We start from the raw sequence: 25554 nt of genomic DNA, 5'->3' as shown, positions 1-25554 counted from the left end.
CTAGTTTTCTCCTATGACTCATAATATCTCAAAACACAATCATTTTATTACGCAACAGGGTCGCACACAATGGGATATAATTCAATAATCGAAAATTATTCGTTACTATTTTGTTTCATAATATCTACTTAGCATTACCCTGGGAGTGTTTTTAAGTTAATTTTGTACCGAAAATTATTATAGACAGATATCCCACCAATTAGAAAGCTAGAAATCTTATGTGAACATTATTTTTATAATCATGAAATGAATAACATAATAAGACACCCTGACTCTGACCATCAGGATATTATAAAATTACAAACCGCTGCAGTGGTATAAACATTAATTAATATTTATACACTTGTTTTAAGTCATGGTTTAAATGAAATACTATTGTTGTGATTTCAAACTGAAAACCTTCGAGGTTAACTTAATAATGCACCATATCGCAACAACAAATTTATTCCCATTGAAAATAATTGCTAATTATTATTCCGTTTGCAAAAATTAAACAAACTTGCGCAAAATTCTGATTTTTCGACACGACTAATTACGAAGGTTCGTCATTTATTAAAATATTACCTAGATATCAATTTTCCTATTAGCTCAGTTTAATCCAAATTTGAAAATTATTGCAAAACGCGATTAAGCTGCTTGCCTGTAATCGTGCACATGCGTTCCACAGGATAACGAGATCATTAAAATAATTAAAATCGTTTTGTGTTTTGTAAATTTCCTGGAACTAGTGAAGCCTATTAAAGTATAATTTTTTGAATATTTTATTGATATTTGCAGTCATCAGGTACAGAAATGTGGTATTTTTTTATACTGACATTCCATTTAACTGAATGTACAGTCTGAGACAATGCATTAAAGTTGTTATACAAAATGACAAAAAAGAGAAAGTGCAGGGTAATTAAGAAAAACATCTTAGGAAAATAAAGAAAAGCAGAATAACCACATTGTTACATTTGTTGCCTAATGAAGATATAATTTGTCCTCGAAAAATGACAAGATCGTAATTCGTTATTTTTCTGTTTGGAAACATTTTTAAACCAGAAAAATCGCAGGAAAACAACGTTTAATATTTATTTTTGGACTGTTAGCAACCTCAACCTTGATGGGAAATTATAGACAACCACGGTGTAATGACAAGACGTCTCGTCTAACAGTTTTTACGATTTAAAAAACTTCCGTACAATTTGACCACCTATTCTGTTCTGATTCAGGACAAAGTTGAGCTTTCATTTCGTGAACGATTTGAGTGAAGCACTCGCAATTTTTTTTGTGCACTTATTCAAAATAAACCCAGAAAAAAAACAACGAAACCAATCAAGCCTAGAGACGATAAAGAATTAAAGTAGGTTAATACTTTCACACCTGAATGTATCTCACTTTGTCTCATTGCATGTTGACATATTCTTGAGTGAGACTCCTTTCTTTTTCGAGTTGTCGTCAAAATGCAAGATTTATGCAAGAAACCCGATCAAAATATTCGTTAAAGAACCGTGTGTTAGCTTTAATTGCTCATGTGAAGAGGTTGTCGAAATAATGGATGGTTTAATGTGAAGCTTAACAAATGCAAGGCTCATTTGCACTTCATGGTCAATGATATTCGAAGGTGTTATTAACCGGATGCGAGGAAATTTCGCCGAAATGAAAAAGTGGCAATTTTCTCCATTCTTAGGATGAAACTAACAATGGACGATTGTCCAAAATTGTAATCGTGTCGTGCCGAGAGGTTTGTTTTGTCGGAGGGGGCGGTGGAGACATTGAACCTAATCAGATTTCGTCTCGGACGCGATTATTGCATTAAAAATGTGGCAATCACCCGGAAAATTCCAATTCGAAATACTCTTCTTGAGCCAACCATGGCCAATCGTACGTGCAGACACTTTAAACCCATTATTACGGGAAACCCAGCAGACTTTGGCAAAACAACGTTCCACTCCAATGAAAATTACAGAATACGATATCATTTCACTGCACGATGGTCGCTGATGGTGGTGGTTTTAAAGAGAGAATGGCGGGAGAAAAGTTGATATTCGATTAGAAAACTCTCGGGTGTTCGGTGTCAGTTTAGTTCTTCCTTCGTGTTTGTGCTGTGTGCATTTGTTGCTTTTTTTACAGTAAGTGACTTCTCGTTTTTATTTGTTCACGATTTAACTTAAAACAATCTGAAAGTATTTGGTACGTTTGCGGCACCGCGATCATTTTACAGCACTAACTGTGACTCTTTGATGCATTGTCGAAGTAGTCCAAATAACTTGCATTAGTTTTGCTTCGATTAATCTTCATCGGCAAAGAAAGTACTGTATTACACGTTCCAAAAAGGGAATATCAAAACGCAATAAAATTTAATTGATAGGAGATAAATTTTCTTGGCGAAAGCTTCGAGCTTCTTTCAAGGTCACCGACTCACCGGACTTAAGTGGTACCCACTGATCGTCTGCTTGATATTTACCAAACTTTTACTACTTTTACCAAACGAAAGGATCGAGCTACAAAAAATAACGATCGGAAATTATTTCTCAGATCAATTTTCGATATTATTTCGACTAGTAGGACATAACCTTCGGTCCCGACCGGCAAAAATATCACCATTAGGTGATACAGTGTTTCCCAACATTAAAACTCTAATTTAAACTAATTGTTAATTGATCTTAATAGCGCTGAAACTTAAAGTGCGTTGTTGCACTTTTACTGAGCGCTTTGGGGCATTGTTGGGACACACTGAAATGTCAATTAATTATTGTTAATGATGTGTTTTAAAGATGGCTGGAATTTTCGAAATTGCCGCCATCCGTAGTTATCAATAGAAATTAGCACGAGTGAGCTAGTGTGCGCTCGGTTTAATTAATTCCAAAGGTGTTATGCAAGACGTCTTAATGTGAATTTCACTTTTGCTCGCGTTTCAATAAAAAACAACTGACCACATAGGAATAATTTTCCACCAATTCTCGAACAATTTCTTTCGATATGTAATTGCTTCCAGTTGCTTATTGGAAAGTTTCAGCTGGTCCTTCCTAAAACGTAAATGGTCCCCCATTGATATAAGTACACAAAAGCCATAAACTTAGTATGCAGCGAAAGTAACGCACTGTGACCTTAGAGCTGATGAAAATAAGCAAGCTTGACTGAGCCATACGCAATTCCTAAACCTTGACAAAGATAGCATCGCAGTATAACATCTCGATTTCTTCAATTCTCTTCAATTCTTACCCCGGCTCTTGTAATTGCACGAACTCCATTCGTGATAATTGCTTTGTTACTCAACCTTATTAAAATGCACTTTTTTCCTTAGTTTTTCACCGTCTCGATTTCACAATAAACTTGGACTTGAATGTCACTGTTGCTTGCTAAAAATCAATGTTATGTTGCAACAAGCGCAAAGGGGTTAACCGAATTGAAAAAACAACTGTGTTTTGATGGTGATGTGTAATTCGGTTTGAAGCTTCGATAAATTCGTGTTGCGGTTTTCGATTTTTGTGATTTTTGGGGTTTACGCATACAGAGATAGATTAAGCAATTTCAAGTGACACATTCTGTCTAATTCAACTTTCAAATTTTGCTTTGTTTGTTCGGCGTGTTAATTAATGGTCTTTTGTTGTCTTCGTGTTGTTGGAGTCGTGCAGTTGCCGGTCCATGTGGACACACCTTTACGCCAGTCTTGCCATAACCATACCTATGTCACTGGAAATCCTAAATAAGACCCCACGTGTTGGGATACAAATTTCGACACGAACTTTCTACTAAGTGTATCGAACTGTCTATTGCAAAAGAATTTAATTTTTGTTGCATTTTAGGGGAAAGTTATTTTGTGCAAAAATTTTACGTTTTAGACCTTTATCAATATAGCATTATAGCGTTAGTTATGTTAATTAACACCGGTACTTTCATATAAAGGTGTGTCCAAAACGTGCAAATGGTTCAAAAAAATTGTAAAAGGTTCACAAAAAATATTATATAATCACGTCCACATCCAAAAATGAAATTCGACAATCCTATCACAATTTCAAACTTTATTTATTGTTGTTATTATTATTGTTGTTGTGTTTCACGGTCAGTTGACACAAATGGTAAATTTTGACGTATCAAAAATAATTTCGAAAGAGTTTTTAAATCGTCATTTGGTCTAAGAAATACTTATTTCAACAATATGAGTAAATCGAACCGGTTTTAGTTCTTGGCAATCACCGTGCGGTAACAAGATGTCCTAACTTAACTTTTGATATTTAAGATGTCTTAATATACAATGCACTACTTTTCACGAAAAAATTTCCTTATTAGTTGTTACAAATTCTAGAAATTCAATAAATGAAAAAACTATAAAAAGGGCATATTAAAACTTAAGTAACAATGTGCTTAAAGTTTTTTTTTTCAACTATTAATTGTCAAAGTGTTGTTATGTTGGTATGAGTCACAAGTTATTTGATGGTTATTAGGTTGGCAACGTAAAATGTCAATTGTATCTCAGTCATTTTGATGTGAGCCCCAATTACTTTTTAAATAAATTTAAATAAACTGCTTATATGATCCATTAAATAAATTCCCATTTTCCTGTTTAGATGTATGCAGGGTATTTCACGAGTGATAATGAAAATGCAACCCACAATACATTTGCAACGCTAACGGGATATTTGTTTTTTGATTTAAAAAAAGTGAAACATAGTTTACTGTGCAGTTTCGTAAATTTTGACATAAATGTCATATTCGACGAGGAGTTTTTGGGAAAATGTTTATTGTCTGCATAAACGCGCAACAGCAGAGGCATTTTTGTTACAATCATCTTAAATCAGGATCATGGGTTCATAATTTCATTTTAAAAAATACGATATTGAAAACATCCACGTTAGCGTTGCAAATGTATTATGGGTTGCGTTTTCAATTCCGCCGGGCTCATTATCACTCGTGAAATACCCTGCATGAATATTCAGTTGCATTTTTCTTGTCGTCTTTATTTCTTGTCTTTTGGTATACAATTTTCTTACACCTGAAACTTTTCTGACATTTAAAAAATACTGACATAACCTCAAACCTGATCGAGGGAGATTTTACGATACAGATCTTCCGAAACGAAAGGTTTTAGGGTGGTACAGTCTGGTCTTTGAGGAATTTTGACATTGATAATAATTGTTTTAAAAAAGGACTTTAAATTTTGATATTTTTAGCTATGGCAAAACGAGGAAATCAAGTCTTTGAGCTCTCTAAAACAGCTCTGAGATCAATAAACTCGTAAGAGTTGGCTTTCAATGATGAAAGCATGTTGGGATTGTTGACATTGGTGGGTGGTTTACCAAAAATACGCAGATCACCGATGAATGAAATGTCTTTTATTGGCAATGGAATTTGCACAGTATAGGTACTCCAGTTAAAACTTGAACCAAATTACGTGTTAATAATTCTTAAACAACAAGTTTTTAGTATGATTGTAAATTATAGTTGCTTTTTGCAATATTATCGCAAGAAAATCTACTTGCACTATTGACAGAATAAATTTGTATCAGATTCTACTCATCAACAAATAGAAACTAGTTGTGAACGATGATAAATTTGAACTTACAATTTACAATACCTATTTCAAAATTCACATTTGAGTTCGTGTTGCTTATGCAGATTTGCACATCTTTAAAATTCTGGGCAAACAAGCAACTAATAGTTCGTAGGTGTTGAGCGTCTAATATCCTTTCTTGCGGAGTACCAGCAGTACTTGTTTATGGTGGCAGATGGAAAACCCATTACTCACGATTATTCAGCGACAATAGGTAGTGAACTTGCTTTCAGTAGTGAATCTAATTGATTGTCTCGCACAAACAAATAAAAATAAACTAAACACTGACAACGAATCTTGAGTAAGAAGATTGCATCTAAATCGGCTTTTAATGGTAGAAAATACACACATAAAGGAAGTCATTTCTGATTCAAGAAACTCAAATAAATGGATATAAAACAAGCAACATAAAACATGTGTACAAGAAGTCTTCCTGAAGTAAATCATTCCGCAAAGATGAAGTGTTTATGTTTATAGCTTGTACTTTCAACACGATAAATTACAAATTTTATTGTGAGCCCAAGTGACTTCAAGATTGGTCGATCATCCAAGGACTACCCCAAGGGTTCGCTCTAGGTCCGTCGATAGTCGCAAACATATTTTTAATGTTGTTGTTTTGTAAATGTTTACGAGTAAATGTCATCCACGACATTAATCAGTAGAAAGTGCAGAAAAAACGAATTTTTGCAATCGAAAGTTGAAAAATAAGATTCAGCCCGTTTTTGACAATAGATGCGAATCGAAAGTAACCAACTGACGGAAGATGTAAATTTTCCATCGAGAGATATGGAACTCGAGATTCAACCCACTTCTACTCAATCCAGTCTGATACACACGGGGTGTGCCACTTTCTCCTCTTGCAGTTTTGTTCGATTTCTGTAGCTTACGATGTCGCCAAGATCAGTGAGACTGATACAGATGATTGTCCGAAGAAAAAGTAATTGTAACGTATGCACCACAGTCTAAGGACATGCAAACGGAATTTTCATAAATAACCGAGAAGGAATTGTGTGTGGTAGCGGCTGCCATTCTCTTCTGATTAAGTGGTATTGAGACGAATAAACTGATAAATGCTCCACTTACCACAGTCTCTTGTGACGCAAGCAATCGCAGACGACTGTGCATAACGAAAATCCAACAAAGCTGCATCAGTTATTTTTTAATTGGGTCCGAAACGAGGAATGGAATGTGCAACGAGAAACGCATGAATGAAAATAAATCCGCAAATTTTTCTGTTTATGACGCTGTCGCAACCCGCATTGTAACAGTCCTTGTCTTAGTAACATTCGAGCAAAAAGATTCCAGGACGGCGCATCCTGCAATTAAAATGTAATTGAAGTTATTGAAAAATCGGTCTTGCATAAAAAAAATTCGGTAATTGGATGTGCCTAGAGGCGCTAGGCGATTCGTCGAGTGAGAAGTTTATAGGTCTAGGTCTCCTTGTGGAGTCAATGATAACTTCTTTGTCCCTCCACAACACGTCAGACTGGCAACGGCTAGAAAGCGTTGAGAATCCGATCAATTTTGTGGTGGAATTTTTCGAGTTAACATCTAGATTTTGGCATACGGACCAGATTATATAATTTAGTGCCCCAGTCAGGTCGTCCAGTGGCAGAACAACCCAACGAACGGCGAAAAGTGAAAGGACCACCGTAGGCTTGTATAATATTTGATTTTTACCTTGTTTTGCTGTTATTCGTTAGCGCAATACAAATATCGTCAGTGTGGTACCGTATGTGTCCATTTAACGACGTCAGTTTCGTATAGCGAATTTCCTAACCTGGCTACGTGAGTACTAAAAACTTTCAGATTGTGCACGCCCCCTCAGGGCCGGTCAAAGTTGAAACACCATCGACACGACTCTCCACTGATTAATCCTTTTTCTTTGTTTTCAGAAGTGTTAACCTAGTCTAGTCAAAATGAAGTGTATCGTAAGTACCGCGTGTGTTTTGAGTGTTTTGGTCGCTGTCAGTTTCGCTGCCCCACAGTTCTCGGCCTCCTCCAACCTCCAGGTCAGTATTACCCAACGATTGTCCCGAATCTCATTTTGTTTGTTCGCACACCATCTCATCCGTCTCTCAATTAGCAACCTCTCAGAGAAATCGGCGATTTTTAATGTCAGTATAACAGTATTGTCTCTTGGAAGGTGACCCTTAATCATGCCGAGCACACGGCCGAACGAGGAATGCATTTCAATAAAGGAGTTGAAAGTTGTGTTGGCTAAAAAAAATTAGTTGAACAATGGAACATTAGCATTGGGCGATCTTAGGGGCACCCTTTTAGCCCCGAGAAGTTCGCTCACTTTCGACATATTCGTTGCAAGCGATTAGTAACATGCTGCCAAACTTTTACTTTCGGTTTCACGTATCTAGCGGATTCAGATCGGGCGTTCCTCGAGGCACCTAGATTGTGGCCAGGCGATCTTCGATGAGTATCCGAGGCGATGCAAGGTTGTCGAAGAAAGTGAGTGAAAGTAAGAAGAATGGCGTCATTTAGCAGTTCAATGTGTTAGGTGTTATATCACTGCGGATGTTAGATTCGCGTGAGCTGCAGCATCTTACAAGTGAACCCGGAACGAGATGTTTCAAGTATTGTGGTACTTTTTCGGACAATTACAAAAGGAAAAATGTCGCCGGAATAATTTAGCGGCGATAATGATAATGACCTTTTTTCAAATGACAAGGATCTCGTTGTTCAAACACAATGGAATTGGCTAGATGACAATTTGATGGTCTTATTGTAATAAATATGAGCGATTAAATTGTGTATCACTTGGATTACGAGGAATGCGCTTTCTAAACGTGCATCGTTGTTTTCGTTCTGTCAGACGTTTTGGTGGAAATAATTTTTATTGTTCTTGGTTTGCTGAATAGACGCACATGAATCGGCCTCAAGTCAACCAGAACTGTAACCTATTCAATTCTTGTCCGACACGCTGATCAGTTACATCAACAGATTGTCGATCACTTTGTCATTCATACGATCAGAAATCACAAATTAATCAAACTTTTTCATTTACCTACAAAAGGGGTTATTTATAAAATACAATAAATCTAAAAGTAAATTTTAAAATTATTAAGAACGTGAAATTTATTCAACAAAATTTTAATACAAACATGCTATTCATTTATGCGGCTATTATGTTGTTATTTATTTATACGGTTATTTTTTTATGCAACTTTCCTGCTAACAACTTTATGTAAATTACAATTCTTTCTGCTACATAACCGCAATTTTTAAATTCAAGTAAAATTATTACATAATTACAAAACAAACATCTGACCAACAACCGCTCAACCCTAAAAAAATAATGAAAAGCAAACAATTCAAAACGAGTCGAATTTGCACCGTGGAAAATTGTTTACTTCTTCAGGTAAACAATTTCCGTCAGTGTCATAGTCGAAGGTTGAATAGAAAAAAATTTGACGCAGTTCGTTTGACGACTTGTCAGTTCTGTGCGAAAATATTTGATTGTTGGTTTTTCCTTTTGTTCAATCTCTTTCTCTCAATTATTCGGTGTGGTGTTTGATTAATGCTAAAACTTCCGTCATCATTGTGGGGCGCCAAGTTAATAAAAATCTGAGAGATTATGCCTTAATGGGCTAATTGGTAATTAGTCTCTGTGCAAATTTAGTTAACTTGATACTGATTGCTGGAACAAAAACGAGCGGTGGAAGTTAAGAATTTATTTTATTTTCTCGTTAATTACAATGTAAATCCGACAGTGACAAATTACCCTTTCCGCATTGTAGTAAACGTTTTGATCCCTCGTTTCTATTCGAAATTTCCACGTGGCTTTGTTCTTCGCAGCAATTTTAATTGTTTGCGTGAAAAGCAACGGAACATGGCAGTTGAATACGTTAAGAAAATAGAAATCTTGTTTAAAAATTAAATGGAAATAATTAAGAAGGTACAAGTATGAATGTTTGCGTTTGGAATTGTAGATAAACATGTCCGTTCAACTAATGCTAATTGCGTTCATTGCATAATACTTTTAATGCATGATAACAGCTAGTTCGGTTTAAAATTTTCGTCTCTTTAAACACACATTAATTAAGGAAAACATAAAAATACAATTACCTAAATTACCATGATACTAGAGTTTTCAATCGTCACTTACACATTCTTATTGGCTGTTGTTTATTAATTGTCGTTTATAACGTCCATGCGAATGTTAAAGATAGAAATTAACGATGGAAAAGTTAAAATTCTCTATAAATAATTCAAAATTTAAATTAAGACGCTAATTTCGTACAAGGAAACTGAATAAATAATGCGTTAGTTGGTCCGCCCAACTTTCATCTAGTTTTATTAAAATTCATCAATTATAAAATTGTGTGAAAGACCGTGGCCCAGTTCGTGGTTTCCGAAAACAAAGAATATCTTCATGCTTAATTCCCAAGATAGCAAATATGGTTCCAAATTTGTTGTTATTACGGATCCAAAATCGTCTGGAGTGAATTTGTTTATAGCATGGCAACAATTAGCGAGTACCTTGATTTGTCATTTACATAAGTATGCGAATTAATCCTTGTAGATAGAATTGTCGTGAGGTGGATAATTCCTGAAATAAATCAGGTAGCAGCACGACATAGATTGTGGTCACAATAATTTGCATTACGTTTGCCCCAAGGACCTTTTTATACGGCGACAACACCTTGTACAACGTGCTTTAGCATCATGCAAAAATAAAAATGCAATTTATTTATAATTATTTTTTGGATTGATTAGATGTGACAGAATTTGTTGTACTAACTTTGTTAATTTGAAGCTTACGCAATAGCTGTTATTCTAGTAATATTTAATGAACATTATTGCGATTATTATAAAGTGTGACGTTAATTAATTAAGTTGTTGCGCTATGTTCTCATGTTTTCAATGAACGGTAAAATCAAACAATTCAAGTTAACAAATATTGCAACACAATAACCAAAGATGTGCAGCGTTCGTCCTTAAAAAAAAGAAAAAAACTATAGAACTGAAAAATTCGTTGAAGAAATCGTGAATTAATTAACATTTGACATTTGCGGTTGTTTTTTTCATTTTCATTATCATCCATTTTGTAACACATATTTAAAAAATAGAGGTCTGCTTTGGTCTCAAATTATGTTGCGTCACTACCATAATGATTGACGTGGTATTCTCTTGGTTGAAATTCTGAATTTAATTACCTAACTGTTCATGAGTGCGTGATTTTATTCGTTCAGTTAAATATGATTCAAATCTTGTACAATATTTTCCACACAAAGAAATTAAAACAAAACCTGAAAAGCAAGGAAAAGTGTAATGAAAAGAAATGTGGTTCGTTAATTTTTTGATTGTTATCATTTAATTAGACTCATTATTTTTTTATTCAGAGAGAATAATACTTCGGTTTTAGGTAGAATCTACATCGGTTCCTTTTATTGCGCGCGCCCTGCATGGTTTGTACTATTGCGGGCAAAAAAAGTGGGACATCAAATTTCTGTCAGTTTTGAAAAATTCGATGTAGTTCAAGCTTTATTGTCATTTTTTTGACACTATTCCAGCTGACAGTTTAAAAATTTATTTCATATTCCTATTTTCCGTTTCCAAATACTCTCTTCTTTTGATAAAGGTAGATTTTGATTGGAACTTTGCATTAAATAAACATTCACTACGTGCTTACTTACATCATTCCCTACAACCTACAATACTTAATGACAACGTCAATCAATTCAAAATAGGGTTAGAATCAGGTAAGGGTTATTTCACATTAAAAGTCAAGACAATGACGTTGATGTCCCACTTTTTTTGCCCGCAATAGTACATATTAATTATTAAAGTGTTGCTTCTTCAGTAATTTTATGTAAATTCATTAACGACTAAAGTTACGGTAAAAAGTGAAACGAAAGGAAAGTTTTACGCAGCGATTATCACAAACGGATCGTGCAATTACGAAAAGTAATAATTTCGGAGATAATAACTATTTAAATCGGTTCGATGTTCAAAGATATGCAAAAGCAATATATTTAATAACATTGTAACAATTTTTCAAACTTTCACTTTGGATTTTGAAGTCTTCCCAGCCACAACTGGTTCACACAAACCAAGTACATTAGAATCTAGTTGTGTTGAACAACAATAATTACGCTATGTAAAAACGGTAATTTTTCTTTGTTCTTAGGTTATACGCGTTATTTCCCAATTGTTATGTCTCGAAACTCCAAAAAAATCCTTTGCTTCACCACAAATTTTTCTCCAATACACATTTTGATACATATGAGGAAAATAAATCAATACACAGAAATAAAAAATTTTTTAGCAGTTTTTAGAACCATTGCCTGTCTTTCCGTCTCTCTGTTTGAATCCATTTAACTCAAAAAATAATCTGTGCTGAGTATATTGGTATGTAGTGAGCTCGCCTCGCAAAAACGAAGACAAAAGGTAACAACATGTATAGTTGACTCAAGTTGCAGAAAGACACTTTGCCTTTGCAACAGCACTTTTATGGCATTAGTCATTACTTTAAAACTGTACTTATATGGAAAATATTCAATCCAAACTATGATTTTCTGGTCCCTTTGTGCCTTTATTTGGTTTAAAAATATAGAAAAATGCTGTTGCAAATGACAAGTGGTTTTTTGCAACTTGAGTCAACCGTACTATCGAATTTATGAAAAACTAGTACAGCAAAATTTTGTTGGAGTAAATTGGGCTACATGAAAATGTCAAATATAAACGTCTGTCACTATGACAGTTCGAATTTAGCAATGCTCTATCAATATCAAACGTCAAACGTATTTAGGTTATGTACTTGACATGTTGGACATTAGTAACCAGTTAATATAAAGTACATAGAAACGTTACACTACAACATTTTTGAGAACTACGTTGTGCTGTCCTAGTTTTTCATGAATTCGATAGTACATACCATAAATCAATGTTACTTTTAATTAATATGTTGCTTTTTATGAACGAAAATACAAAAGTCTGTCGATTTTTTTATTAGATAATTGTTGTAATTTCCAAAATGTCACTGTCATAATAACAAAAGCAAAGTTTCTGAAGATAAATACGCATTTTCTTCACTTCTTATTCATAGACAGTTGGGAAATGACATTATTATCCAGGAACAAAAATTGTGTTACTTTAGTACAGGGTTATTGTAAATAAATGATTGTAGTCGAAGCAGGCCATGCCCATGTTATGACATTTTTGCCGCTTTCATACGAACTGTCAATTTTTGTCGCTGTCACTGTCATTTTTTAGGTAAAAAGTGCGGTGATGAGGGATTTATTTATTATTTTTAATTAACGATTGAATCCAAAAATATTGAGTTGTTTTGCAAACAATTCTAAAAATATTGAGTTGTTTTGCACTAACTCCTATGTGTGAACGGTGTGTGCACTCACTTATTCACATCATTTTGAAGTTTTTTATACGGAGCGACAACCATAAATTTTACATTCAGTTTTCACGCCTACTTGGACTACAATCATTTAGAATAACCATGTATTATTGTTGTGATAATTTTAGTTAGTTTTTGCCAAGTTCAATTGTGTTCGGCATTAAATCCATAGGTCACCTTTCACAGCTTCAAATTAATTTTATGGGACGTGTTTAACTTTCTATGCTCGGTTCAGAGACTATGTCAGACCATCACCTTTGCTTTGACAACAAATGGATGTTTATGACTCGACTGATTTTTTTCTATGGGAAAATCCGAACATTCGCGTAACATTTTGACCTTCTTTAAATTAACCATAACCCAAGTTTCCGCTCCTTTGTGAGTCAAATTTGCCGAAAGTGGGTAACAAAATGCATCGTGTTGCAAATTGCAAAGTGACTGGCTAGGGTCACGTTGACACAAATTAGTTGTTGAAAACTAACCTTTCCATTTACATACTGGTAAGTCAACAAACCTTGCGAACCGTCGGAACATCTGCATTCGAATATTGCAACAAACATTTCTCAATTTTTGGGGTTGCGCCGTAAGCGTTCGCAGAAAACAGCATTGTTTTCCGCGTTCTTTCTTGTTTCTTCCGTTAGTAGCTCATGTCATCATCGCCGAAAAGTCTGGAAGCGACCGGTAGCGATGGATCATCTTGTCGCTCATCTTCGTCATGTCCTTTTTCTTGTTAATTCAGTGTTTGAACAAATACAGATAGGTGGTGGAATCGGCGGAGGCGCCTCTGCCAGCGTCTCGGCGAGTGGTACCGCTAGTGCCGGAGGCAGCACGTCCGGAGGAGGTTTATCAGATATTTTAGGGAGCATTGATATTCCGGGATTGTTGCGAAGTGTGAACAGTATAGTGAAACTTGTAGGAGTCTTCTGTCCGCCGTTATCGCAGGTAAACATTCTCGATTGGTTTCGATAAAGCATTACCAAAAAGACATTGTTATTACGCACTCCAATCGGTGTTCGAAGAGCGAAATGAGGGCCTCTAATGGATTCCATTACATGGGTAGATAAAACGAAAGTGAAATTGTGTTGTATTGTATTGTAGGAAAAGTATTACTCAAGTTGGCAAAGTGACAAGAGCAACCCTTTCTGGATATTGTTTCAGGCAGGCAGTGTCCTCCAAGTACTTTTTTATAAAAGTATTTTACAACTAAGAGAAAGGTTCAAATGTATTAAAACACAATTTGAGGGAGCTGAAGTTTTGAAGTTAGAGAGATAAAGAATCTTGCACTAAGTTTAAATTCTATTGAACTATTTTTATGTACATTTTTTTCTTTATCCATTTGATAAGATTTGTTTATAGTCAGAAACAAAGGGCCGTATGATTTCCCATTCGTTAAGCCTTTCATTAGCTAAATAATTGATTAGACAAAGTGAGAGTATGCCAAGCACTATGTTAGACAAAGACAAAACAATTTACGACGTTCTTTAACTTTAATGAAAGGAAAATCATACGGCCCAAAATGTTTAATGTGAGGCCTTGGTTAGGGAAATAATTAAGTTATTTTTTGTGTTGTCAGCGTCATTTCCTTCCTACATTCATATGTCGTAAAATCCTGTTTGGAAAAAAGCTCATACGATAAAAGAACTATCAACCATAATTTAAACTGAAGAAATCTTGTTAATAATGATTATTATATATTTTGTATATTTTGCAGATAGATTCAGTAAATTCTTCAAAAATTATGTAATGTCAAAATAAACATTCAGAATTTTTTAGAAGTATATTATCCAACAATTCAGAAAAGGAATTTTTACAGAATGTCACTATTTTGTATTGGGTCCATATTTATTGAAAAATAAAAATGTATGTACGGTCGGTGGACAAATAAAACTGGGACACTTAAAATTTCATCTATGTAAATCAGACCATTGAATTGTCAATATATTTGTCAGTGTCTATATAATATGTCATACCAAACTTAACCTATTTGTGATAAAGCCGTAATTAAACGATGCAAATTTGTAAATTTTGACTTATGTGTCATTTTTGTCCCAGTTTTATTTGTCCATCGACTGTACCTAAAATTGTTCGTTAAAAATAATCAAATTTTCGCTTTTTTAAAATATTGTGACATAACTGCCAATAGACAATTTGAGTTAAGAGAATAACTTCAATTTTTATTTTTTTATTTATTTAAAAAGTTCAATACCGAACCCTTTTATATTTAATGTTAAAGGCAAAATCGGCAATAGTTATTTTTATTTGCATTGATTAACAACATTGACAAGCTGAAAAAGGACGAATTAATATGTCCATATTTTTCCAGCTTCTTTTTTGATGTTATGAAACAAACGTTACAAAATGTTTAAAGGCGTATTTCTGAGAAAAATGTTTCTTTTCTTTTCATAATTACAATATACCGGGTGTTCATTTAAATGTATCCTCAAAGTAGGCGTTGAAGAGTCAATTGTGAACACTCCAGGGATTACAGATCGCGGATCCACTGTTTAAATCTAACCTCATTTTCTGCGTTGTTTGTGTTTTTATTCTGCAGACGACGAGTGGTGGGTTCACAATCGACTCTTCAACCCCAACTTTGAAGATACATTTAAATGAACACCCGATATGTTCGCGATGTTTCCACCAGTTCTTCTGTTCTCCAAATTGAATTTTCCTTACCATTAAGAAAAATCCAAAGGTTTTCAGTTTAACTGAGGTCAGTAATTTAAAAGAGAAGCCGCTTCATTACGTTCAATAAATTATTCTATTCTTATCATAGATATCATAGATCCACCCACACCGCAATTTTCGTCAAAAATACACGTGAGAACTCTCTTAAAGATTGATGTGGAAGAAAATAAAAAGTTGGGTTAAGATTTAATTTTTGTTATGTAAATTTCTTTCTTTTCAGATTAAATTAACATGGGTGAATTTGACACAGTTAAACTGTCGTTGCAGTTGATCCAACTTGTATCGTCTCCATTTACCACATAGGATTATGGGGATATTTATTGTTTAACCGACATAAGTCAGCATGTGGTGGACCTTTGATATGTAAACAGGCTATATCTAATAATCTTGATGAGGTTAATACATTATAAATTTTATATCGTCAAAGAAAAGTTCTTTCCTACGTAATGATGAAAATATTTGATTTTTTTTAGTGGATAAAAGAGGTACACTTGCTAACTGTACACCAAGGCCCCCTAAAACGTCCCTGAACACGCCAACATTCTGCCCCTGCTAATACGGAGCCCTAGAGCTTTTCACCGGTCACGCCTCATAATCATGCATTTTTAATCGTGTCAATCAGCGACATGAATAATGCATTTGCCAATAATTGTTATGATTATGTTAAAGCCTGTTGGGGCCACGTGCACCGGTGATTTATCGACACAATTCCAATTTTTCAATCGTCGCCGTCATTCACCTGCCGTTTCCCACAAAGCGCACCAAATCGCCCCATCTAACCGGTGCTCTTGTGCAACACTCTTAATTATAATGAGTGCGTAATAACTCAATTTGCTGAAAAGTTAACAGCTTTCTTCACGAACTGGTTCCGTTTTTTCGAAGTAAAATCCGGGTCAATGCTTTATGTCTTTGTTACATAACCGAATTTTCCCGGAGTACCGCTCGTTAAACTGGAAATTTTCATGTACAGGTTCTCGATAACGTCATTCAGAATGTGACAAGTACAGCGTTTCGAGTGTTCGGCCGTGCTATCCTCAGGAACGGATTAGGAGGGGGCGGAGGTAGCTCGAGCGGAGGCGGCGCCTCCCGGGTTAACGTCGTCTTGCCGACGTACCCGCCCGACGAAGACGAAGACTATGACGACGAAGACGACGTCTCCAGTCCCGGATCTGACGACAATGTCGATTTGAGAGTCTTTGAGTCGAGCAGTACCGCAGCAAGCACTCAGATTGGCGAGACTGTGGTAAACACAACCTCCACACTCTACACTGTGAGATTCACTAAAAAAGAATTGTCATCGAAAGCTCATCAGATCTTGCCTGAATACGTGCAAGACGACGGCGAAATGATTTGTTTTTCGAAATTATTTGACACTCGCTGTGTTTTCTCTTCTGTCGGTTCGTTGCGTCTAATAACTTTCATTTTCTCTTCTACTTCTGTCTGCTAATGGGAGCTAGCTCTGGGCCAAGGTTGAGATCTGCAGACCTGTCGATTTTATTGGTTCAAGGTTCACCTCTCGACCAATAAATAGAAGACGGGTCAGTCTTTTTGAAATTATGTACCTAATTCAATCAAGATGACAACCTTGCCCCGGGTCTACTCGAATAAAAAACTATCAAAGAAAGTACCGCGAGTGGAAATAAAGAAGAACGATCATTTTGCAATCTAAGCATAACACACTCACACCACACATCTCGTCTGTATACCAACGAGAACTCATTAAAAAAACGCCGAAGATATTTGAAGACGTCACCGACCTGGACTCCATGCATTGAGCAAGGGAAGATCATGCCATTTCAGTATTAACAAGCAATTCCATCGAGAGACTGTGGAAGACTTAACATTGTGTTTCAGAATTTTATTCATTTATAATAAATCTTGTTTGTCGTCATTTTGTGGTTGTTTCTTCTTTGGTGGAGTGTCGCGTGTCGATCGAAGATTTGATTGGAGTTCTCTTGTTGCAGTCACCTGCCAACGATGACGACAACACAGTCGCCAAGAGGCACGTGAGGGTGGTGAGAGAAGCGGAAGCGGAAGAGGACCAAGACGGGGCCGAGTCAGCACCAGAACCTGCCGAAGACTTGTCGAATGTTGATGCCGACGATACCGATAGGAATAAGAGATATTTGCCCTTCGGTGGGACGGTTTCGGCGCATGGTTCTACCGGAGGCTCCGGCAATTTCTTGTTCGATATTATCCGGGTAAGCAACGGGGCGTGATGACGGACTTTCCGAATGTGTTGCTATTTTACAACAATTAACACAAACTTTTGGATAGATCGCATCTCTGATATTAATATAAACAGGTGGTTTTGTAACTTAACCTACTTTCTACGCCGGTCTCCAATATTCCGATCGTGGAAAATCGTACAATGGACGAAGTAGCAGCACAAATCTAGTTAAATATTAAGAGACGATCATTAACTGTTAGGCTAACGATAAGATCAGGCGCCATTCCATAACCTCACAATATTTTGTCACACATTTCACACCGATCTGTGTAAGACCACTCATATCTCCACATTTTAATATTAAGCTATGATGTATCAATAAATTTTTACAAGTACACACACTTTTATTCGTCTAGTGGATCGTGCATGACGAAACTAGGTTACTTTTCTTATTGAATGCAGTCAGACGAACGAAGTGAATATAAATTTTTGGATGTCAAGGATAACGGTTGCGACCCGAGGCCGACGCTAACCTTTACGGACGAAAGCCGCGAGAATCTATTGCAAAATTGCGGTGTTACGATTTTTACGTCGAACGCCGTCCATTTCCAAATTACATCTTTCTGGTCAAGGTGCGTTCGTGGTGACGTCAATCGCCGAGTGAAAAGACCCGACGTACGGTTCTTGAGTAATTGAAAGTGTAGCAGGTGTTACGAAAGATAACTTACAAAAGCTACGAAAACATATTCTTCAGTAAAATGTCAAAGTGTTGCATTTTTATGCAAATCGTCGATAACGGATTTTCGCTTAATTAGAGCTTGGTGCATTGCAATGCAAAACACGGCCACTTCTCTGCATTTGCATAATTGCTTCGCACCCACCCTTTCCCGTAAACCGCAACGAGAATGTGATGAAAAACTGCCGGCTCGGCGTCACATTCTATTTTACACTTTATGCAATTAATGCCGCAATCACACGTTCGACCAGAAGAGCTCGAGCTTCATTGTCACTTGTCAGAGTTGGATTTTCACTTGGAACGCTTGTCGGCTATCTTTGGCATCGTAAAAAATATGTATTCATTCGGTGTAAATGTTGTTGAAATTTTTTGGGGGGAAGCAGAAACGGGACCACATTAAGCTACAAAATTGAGTGTTTAGAACACAGCGGACAGGGCTGCTCGTACAGTTGGCACTGTCTACAGGATGGTTGCTGGCACTGAGAATTTGGGATGGGGTTTGACGACCAACGCGGAGACTTCCCAGACCATAACATCTTATGGTGCTTCGGCTGCTTCTTCAGCAAAGGTATCACCAGTACCAACACTGACTGTCCTCCCGCCCACTCCGCCACACTTTTCTTCACTAGTCTAGCCACTAACCGCACGCTTCTGGTGCTTCTCTCTCCTCTGACTAAAACTCCGTTCCCTCTCGTAACAACGTAAAATAGTGCTTGAGAGTATTTAAAAGTGCATATGTTTAAGTCTAGTACCGTAGATCAGTTGAGGGTGTCATGTCTGGTAATTTCAAGCACTATTTAATCCTTCGAGACCTCTCTGCTGACTTTCTGACTGTTCTGCCATCTGTACTGTAATAACCGTCTAACAACTCCATCCCAGACATGACAGACAAACGACTGACGACCGACACTTGGAAGATTAAGAACGTTGGGTTCCACATGGATTCGTTCTTTTTGCAGATCGCCCCGACTGATAATAAATCGAACTTTTGTCTAATTAATACTAGCCGGTTCAGAATGGAAAGTTATTCAGATTATTCGGTATAGTACCTGTTAAGCCTGTGACGCCAGTGAAAGGTTTTACTTTCTACTGGAATCACATAATAAAATGAAGAACCGCTCGTTTCGTCACTGTTCTCGACGAAAAATGCATATTAACATGTCGGCTCTAATGCGCGGTGCAGTCGCTCGCACACAACGGTCAAAGGTGAAACGACTAGAAAGAAATCTTTGTTTCACAACAACAACATAAATCTCGAAGATGTGACTAAATGAAAGGCGAAACGACGGTTTTCAAAAATAATTATACGACAATCTGCACGCCAGTAGAAACCGATTTCTACATTTGGATGGCATCAGTTGCACGACGAGGTGTTGGAAGCAAAATGATGGGTCGCAGCTCGGAGCAGAATTGAGAGAAACACGAATGATTAAAAAAGAACGACCGAAAGGAAAAATCGAAAAATAAATGAGTAGTTGTTGAGCTGACAAATGTGTGCATCAGACTTTCATATGTGTAATTTGTTGGTGTTTAAAATCGGAATTTATTGTTCACTTTCACAATTGAAAAATTTTCAAATTTAATTTACGACAAAACGTTTCGAAAGTATTTTCTAAATTAAAATAAAAAATATGAGCAGTTTCATTGGATTTATTGAAAAGACGTCAAAAAATCTGTAACTGTAATGTGAGATTTAAACGTTGCAAGCCACCAATTAAAGCTTCAACTTTCCCGGATATCGAAAGGTTAATAATCCGACGTAAGATAAAGAAAATAGCAAAAACGCTAAGTAAATGATAAATAGTAAACAAAAGATTCCTCTTAATGATTGATTATGCAACCAACAATACACCGATTTCGAGCGCCTTGACGGATTATCCGAAGGCCACCCTCGCTGCCACTTCCAGGCCAGAGATCCAGGCCCGCTGATGTAGTGACATTGTTTAGAAGCGACAGCCTTTGGTGGGGATAATCTGCCAAGTCGTTACACTTTAAATTGGTATAATTCGCAGCCGCCATAAGCCTCAGTCGCACTATAATTAAACTTTTCATGTTCCGTTACCTCTCTACCCATTTACATAATGACATTTATTACAATGTGCGTTACACATTCACGTAACCGCGCGGTCGGTTTAAATTCCCAAATAAATAACGCGAACAGGTTACAAATCAGGTTAACCAAAAAACAAATCGAAAAAGCCTCTTAAACTCGTATCGTACCAGTCGATTAATTTGAATTGTAAATTTCGCTAAAAACGTTATTATGTTACACTAATTATACGAAAGGGTGAACGGTCCGTTCACTTTTACTCCAGTTCGTTTGCGAACTGTGCCCCATTAGCGGGTGCATTTAATTTACCGATGGAAAGGTGAGTTACCGACGAATTCGCATCGTAAAGTCACTATGGGACTGTATCCAGTATAGGTAGAGTAAATCACGTAAATCTTAGATTAGATGTAGCGTAAAATAGGAATTAAAAGAAGAGTATTGTTTGTTGTCTGCTGGTGAAAGGAGATTTTCTGACCGGCGATTCGCCGGTCCAGTGTCGACGAGACCGTCTAATTGTCTGAATTGCGCAGCTCGTGGCCGGCTCAGGAGCCACGGAAGAATCCGACGAGAAAATAAACGGACCTGGAGGAGTTGCGGAACTTGATATTGCGAAGAGCGTCGGAGTGGACCACCACGGCGAAGGAATCCCCGGACCCATCACCCGTCTCTTCGTCGTGGCTAATCGCGGTATCGCCAACCTCGTACAAGACCTGATCTTGGTAAGTGTCCGACCGAACTTGTGTCTTTGATTAATTGCCTCGTTGCAGCGCTTGGCTCAAACCAGTGAGAGATTAGTCAACTTCAAGGCTCGTCTTGTCACGTCCCTCATCTAAGTTCCATCGCCATCTTAATTTAAAAATCAACCTCGCTCATGCAACCCTTCACAAACGCATCGCATTGTTACCACTCTTGTAAAAGAAAACAAGCATGAAGCTCTCATTATTATAAATTAATTTATCAGTTTCTATTTTTTTTGTTATTTCTTATTTAAATTTTTGTATATAGGTGATAACTTTTCTATTTTCGACTTTTTAACTAATAATCCTGGTCGTCTTGCCATTCTTCCTTAAATTTTGTTTGTCACTCACTCTTTCCAATTCTTCTACTTAGCTTTAAACACCTAGATTAAGTTTTTTTTCCTGTTAAAGTTAGCTTCGCATTACGAAATTTATCAGATGTATATAACCTGAACAATTGCTCAGTTTGATTCACTAAAATGCATAAATTGTAAATAGAAATTTCTTCATGTGGTGTAGATATCTCTATTTCTCGATATTGTAAGTAGTGTAAATAAATGCCCTAGGCTCATAAACAGGTCTACATTTTTGATTTTTTTATAAAAGTTATTGTACGTTGTATTTTTATAGTAACTATATTATTAAAAATACAAAATTCTTAAAAAAAAAAAATATGTATCATTTTATTTATTAGAATGAGTGGAACTAAGTCAGCATCTCTATGTGGTTTTGTCGCTGTTTAGTTGTAGTGATATTTTAATAAAATGAACACGTTGGCTTTGTATTAGGTAATTAATTGCTTTATTCCATATCAAAAGCTACAATATATTATATAAATACAATAAAAATGTCGTATATCTAAAATCATAACTTTGGTACTTTATTATACAAACTAAGAAACTTAATTTAATTAAACAAAACTAAACGTTACGGTATTTCTCTTTCTGAAAACACTTGACAAAACTTGTTGCAATAAAAACAGCAGATTTTGAGAAGATTTTGTGAACTATTTCCAGAAGTACTGGATGAAAAATGATCACACGTACGTTGCAGGCTGGGAATTAACAAGTCACTTAATAATAATTACTCAGTCTAGTTGTTAAGTACTGTCAGTGCTGCTTAACCGATAATACATAATTAAATTAGAAAGAAGTAAATGCTTTGGTTGAATTTCCCCAAGCACGGTAAATTCACTACTAGACTACCTTAGTAATAATTAACTATACAAAATAAAACATTTATACATATCCTTGCTTTCTGATTTAGTTACACACATAAACACTTAGAAAAGCTGTACACAAATCGATCAATCAAGTCGATTTTTACAATTGCACGTGAAACTTGATTGAACGTGACGTCATAGATAATACTGAATTCTTGCTAGCTAACATTTTCGGATTAAGCTAAATAGTATTTGGCACGCGGTTCATAAAAACAAACTATATTACGTTCATAGTTACCTATAAAAAATGCAACGGAAAAACTTGAATTTGAAGTCTTTTCTTTCAACTGTCATGGAATGAGTGAAGCTTTCACTTGTTCAAAATAAAACGCAGATCTCGGAAGTGAAACTAAACGGCGGAATGTTTACCTATTATTTCACCGGATTTTGAGTAAACGTGTTTGCCGTCGAATTCCACCGACATGTTCCTTTCTCCGTTCATGCCGTCGGGTTTCAAAGGTTCGCGTTCTTCCCTAGAGCATAAGAAATGATTAATACAAGAACGTGGACACGAGAGGAGAAATCATGCGTCAAGAATATCGCAAAACTAAACTTGTTAAGCGTCTTGTTATCTAGAGTCACTAATAATGTTGATTAGTTGTTAGTAATTAATACACTAATAAGCGACATTCCTCTTAAGCACGCCCGGTCAAACATTTGAAATTGTCGAGCTGTATTAACAGTGTTGGATACTTTAAACACATTATTCAAATTGCTGGGACTGCAGGAGTTGACACTGTGCGGCGGCATCTGTTGAAACAGATAGTTGCGGCTAAACCGCATAGTTATACATTCAATGTCGAGAAGTAGTAGCGTGATTACAGACGCTTCTTTTATTGAATCGTGCAGTGCATGAGCTTCAGCGAAGTTTTGGTCATCGACAGTTTCAAACGTATTCGGCTGATGTGTCGATCAATCAAGGGAGGTTCGGAAGTTATAATCCATCACAATTTCGTTGAATGCAGTCGAATGTTATCTTATTGAAATAAACCATCGGCGGACTCGTGTCATAACAATAAACTAAAAATCGATCATCCAACTTATGTCAGAGACACTGCTGAGCGTAAATGGCTTTCGTAAGATTTGTTACGTACTGCAATGCTATTGTCAGTTGTTTCTTAAAATCGTAAGCCTGTAAGTTTGCATCATAAAATTTAATTTACCTAAAAGAAGAATATTGTTTTGTTATGTGTCGTATGCTTTGCTGTTTTAGCACAAATGAAAATGTTCGCACGCTCTGAAACAAAACTCAAAGATCTTCGTTGGATGTTTCAAAGTAAAACTCGTTGTTAACTCGAGCAACTGAAGGAATTTCCTACTGAATGATTAAGTATTGCTACACAAGACGTAAATCAACAAAAATATTATTGAACGTTTTAATCCTTTGTCGTCATGTACTTTGCAGATATTTCGAAAAAAATTTCGAAGGATGATGCTACATGATAGTAGGAAAATTCAAACAATTGCATTTCCCAAAACAGTCATCTAAGACACTAGGTAGTGCTGTTGTTGTGACGATGCTAGTGTCATGATGTCCTTAGAAAAAATTCCTTTGTTTATGCCTTGAGACGCTCCTTTAGCTCATCACTGTTTTACTGTCGGGAAAATCGAGTACCATGAATATGCCCTTTAATTCCAATATCTTGAAACCGGTTAAGCGATATTTTCCGGATCTTTCTCCCCACACTATTATGTTTTGACTCTAAACAACGTGACGAACTCAATCGTAATTAATTATTCGAAAAAATTCGTCTGGAAGTCCCTTCTTGAGTAAGTTTCTGATTTGACGTTAACATTTTCATGTGTATTAGTGTGGACTCGTCTATCGTGAACTCTGAATGTTTTCTTGTGTTACAACATTTCTGGGATGTCTAGTGCATGTTTACAAGATTTTGTTAGATTTAAAATGTATGGACCAGTTCTTCACCACTCGACCTAATACTGCACCTATATTCTTACGAATTTCTCCCAAGACAAGAGCTTTTTTGCTTACATAATTGTCTTTGCTATTTCGATTTTATTCAATAATTTTAAAAGAAAACAAACCTGGCCGAGCCACAATCAAATGGTAAACAGTTTTTCATGTGTCAAACAAAGTGTTTTGCTTAAACGACAATAAGAGATGAATTACTCTCGATTATGTCAAAGACATTTGACTTAACTAACTCCCATAATTATACCGACTGATCAACATCGAATGAAACTTTTTTTCAGTTGGTAGGCGATTTTAGTTACCAAATTCTGTCATGTTTAAGCATTTGAATTTTTGTACTGACCGAAAATCCAGTGACTCGATAATATTTTTGTTTAAAAAATTATTTTGCTTTAATATTTATTTGTATATCTAGGGCGCGAAATCATTCTTTAACGTAATCGTGTAACGTACCGAGAGAAAAATTGTCGCCGAGGCCGCTTGCGGCACAACATTTTTTGTGCAACCGAAAATTTGTAATTATGTATTACAAAACGAACAAGTAATAGTATATTTCAAACCAAGCTAAGAAAGTGCTTTCTTGCAGACCGCAGGCAAAGATTATAAACCGAGCCGTAGGCGAGGTTTGTAAGTGCCTAAGGTCCGCAAGGGCACTTTCTTAACAAGGTTTGAACACTATTTTTTCCCTACCGGCACAACTTCGTTGAAAAAAGTCAAAAAAAGATGGTTCTATTCCTGATTAAAACGAAAATTTTGAGAATTGAATAGTAGACTGATTTATTTGTTTAATTAACTTGTCATCGCATTTGAAGATTTGACGTTTGTTCGAAAATTTGATATAAACAGGGTAAAGTAATCTACCTACCTAGCTTATCTGTTTATTTTCCAGATTAAGTATACGATTGATCTACCAACTTACTTTATTGAATTGGCTTTCATTTATCAATAACTTATTTCACATTTGACACTTTTGACATTTGTATTTTGGTACAGTTTTACCATAAACATTTCATGATTAACTTTCTTACCTTAGCGAGGAGAAAGTTGAATTTTCTCACCTCAAATGAGGTATCCACAGCCTACATTTCTAACCGGTAGGGAAATTTTTTTATTTCA

General features: G+C 36.0%; 2 protein-coding genes across 8 annotated transcripts in view; one reads left to right on the top strand and one right to left on the bottom strand.

The window, feature by feature from the left end:
• Positions 1-1951: 1951 nt before the first annotated feature.
• Positions 1952-21866, top strand: LOC138132544 (uncharacterized). Of its 5 annotated transcripts, none has more exons than XM_069050091.1 (8): positions 1952-2111; positions 7429-7545; positions 13659-13844; positions 16561-16833; positions 17555-17791; positions 18918-19064; positions 21077-21265; positions 21314-21866. In XM_069050091.1, exons 2-8 carry the CDS (start codon positions 7453-7455, stop codon positions 21377-21379), a joined length of 1191 nt encoding a protein of 396 aa, XP_068906192.1. In that variant the 5' UTR covers positions 1952-2111; positions 7429-7452; the 3' UTR covers positions 21380-21866. The 5 variants fall into 5 exon arrangements, with proteins under 5 accessions (XP_068906192.1, XP_068906189.1, XP_068906193.1 ...); XM_069050088.1 differs by having other exon boundaries at positions 16561-16860; XM_069050090.1 differs by lacking the exon at positions 1952-2111 and adding an exon at positions 7015-7321 and having other exon boundaries at positions 7432-7545; positions 16561-16860.
• Positions 21867-22061: 195 nt separating this feature from the next.
• Fas2 (fasciclin 2) overlaps positions 22062-25554 on the bottom strand; it is a 96962-nt gene continuing 93469 nt past the window's right edge. For all 3 annotated transcript variants that reach the window (XM_069050071.1, XM_069050072.1, XM_069050074.1), the window contains one exon: positions 22062-22978. In XM_069050071.1, the coding sequence (XP_068906172.1) occupies positions 22855-22978 (124 nt within the window). In that variant the 3' untranslated portion in view covers positions 22062-22854. The remainder of the gene's footprint in view (positions 22979-25554) is intronic.

Source organism: Tenebrio molitor, chromosome 6, assembly GCF_963966145.1.
Source record: "Tenebrio molitor chromosome 6, icTenMoli1.1, whole genome shotgun sequence".
NCBI classification, from domain to species: domain Eukaryota; kingdom Metazoa; phylum Arthropoda; class Insecta; order Coleoptera; family Tenebrionidae; genus Tenebrio; species Tenebrio molitor.
Note: the sequence above shows the minus strand (reverse complement) of the source record. Positions and strands in the feature narration are given on the sequence as shown.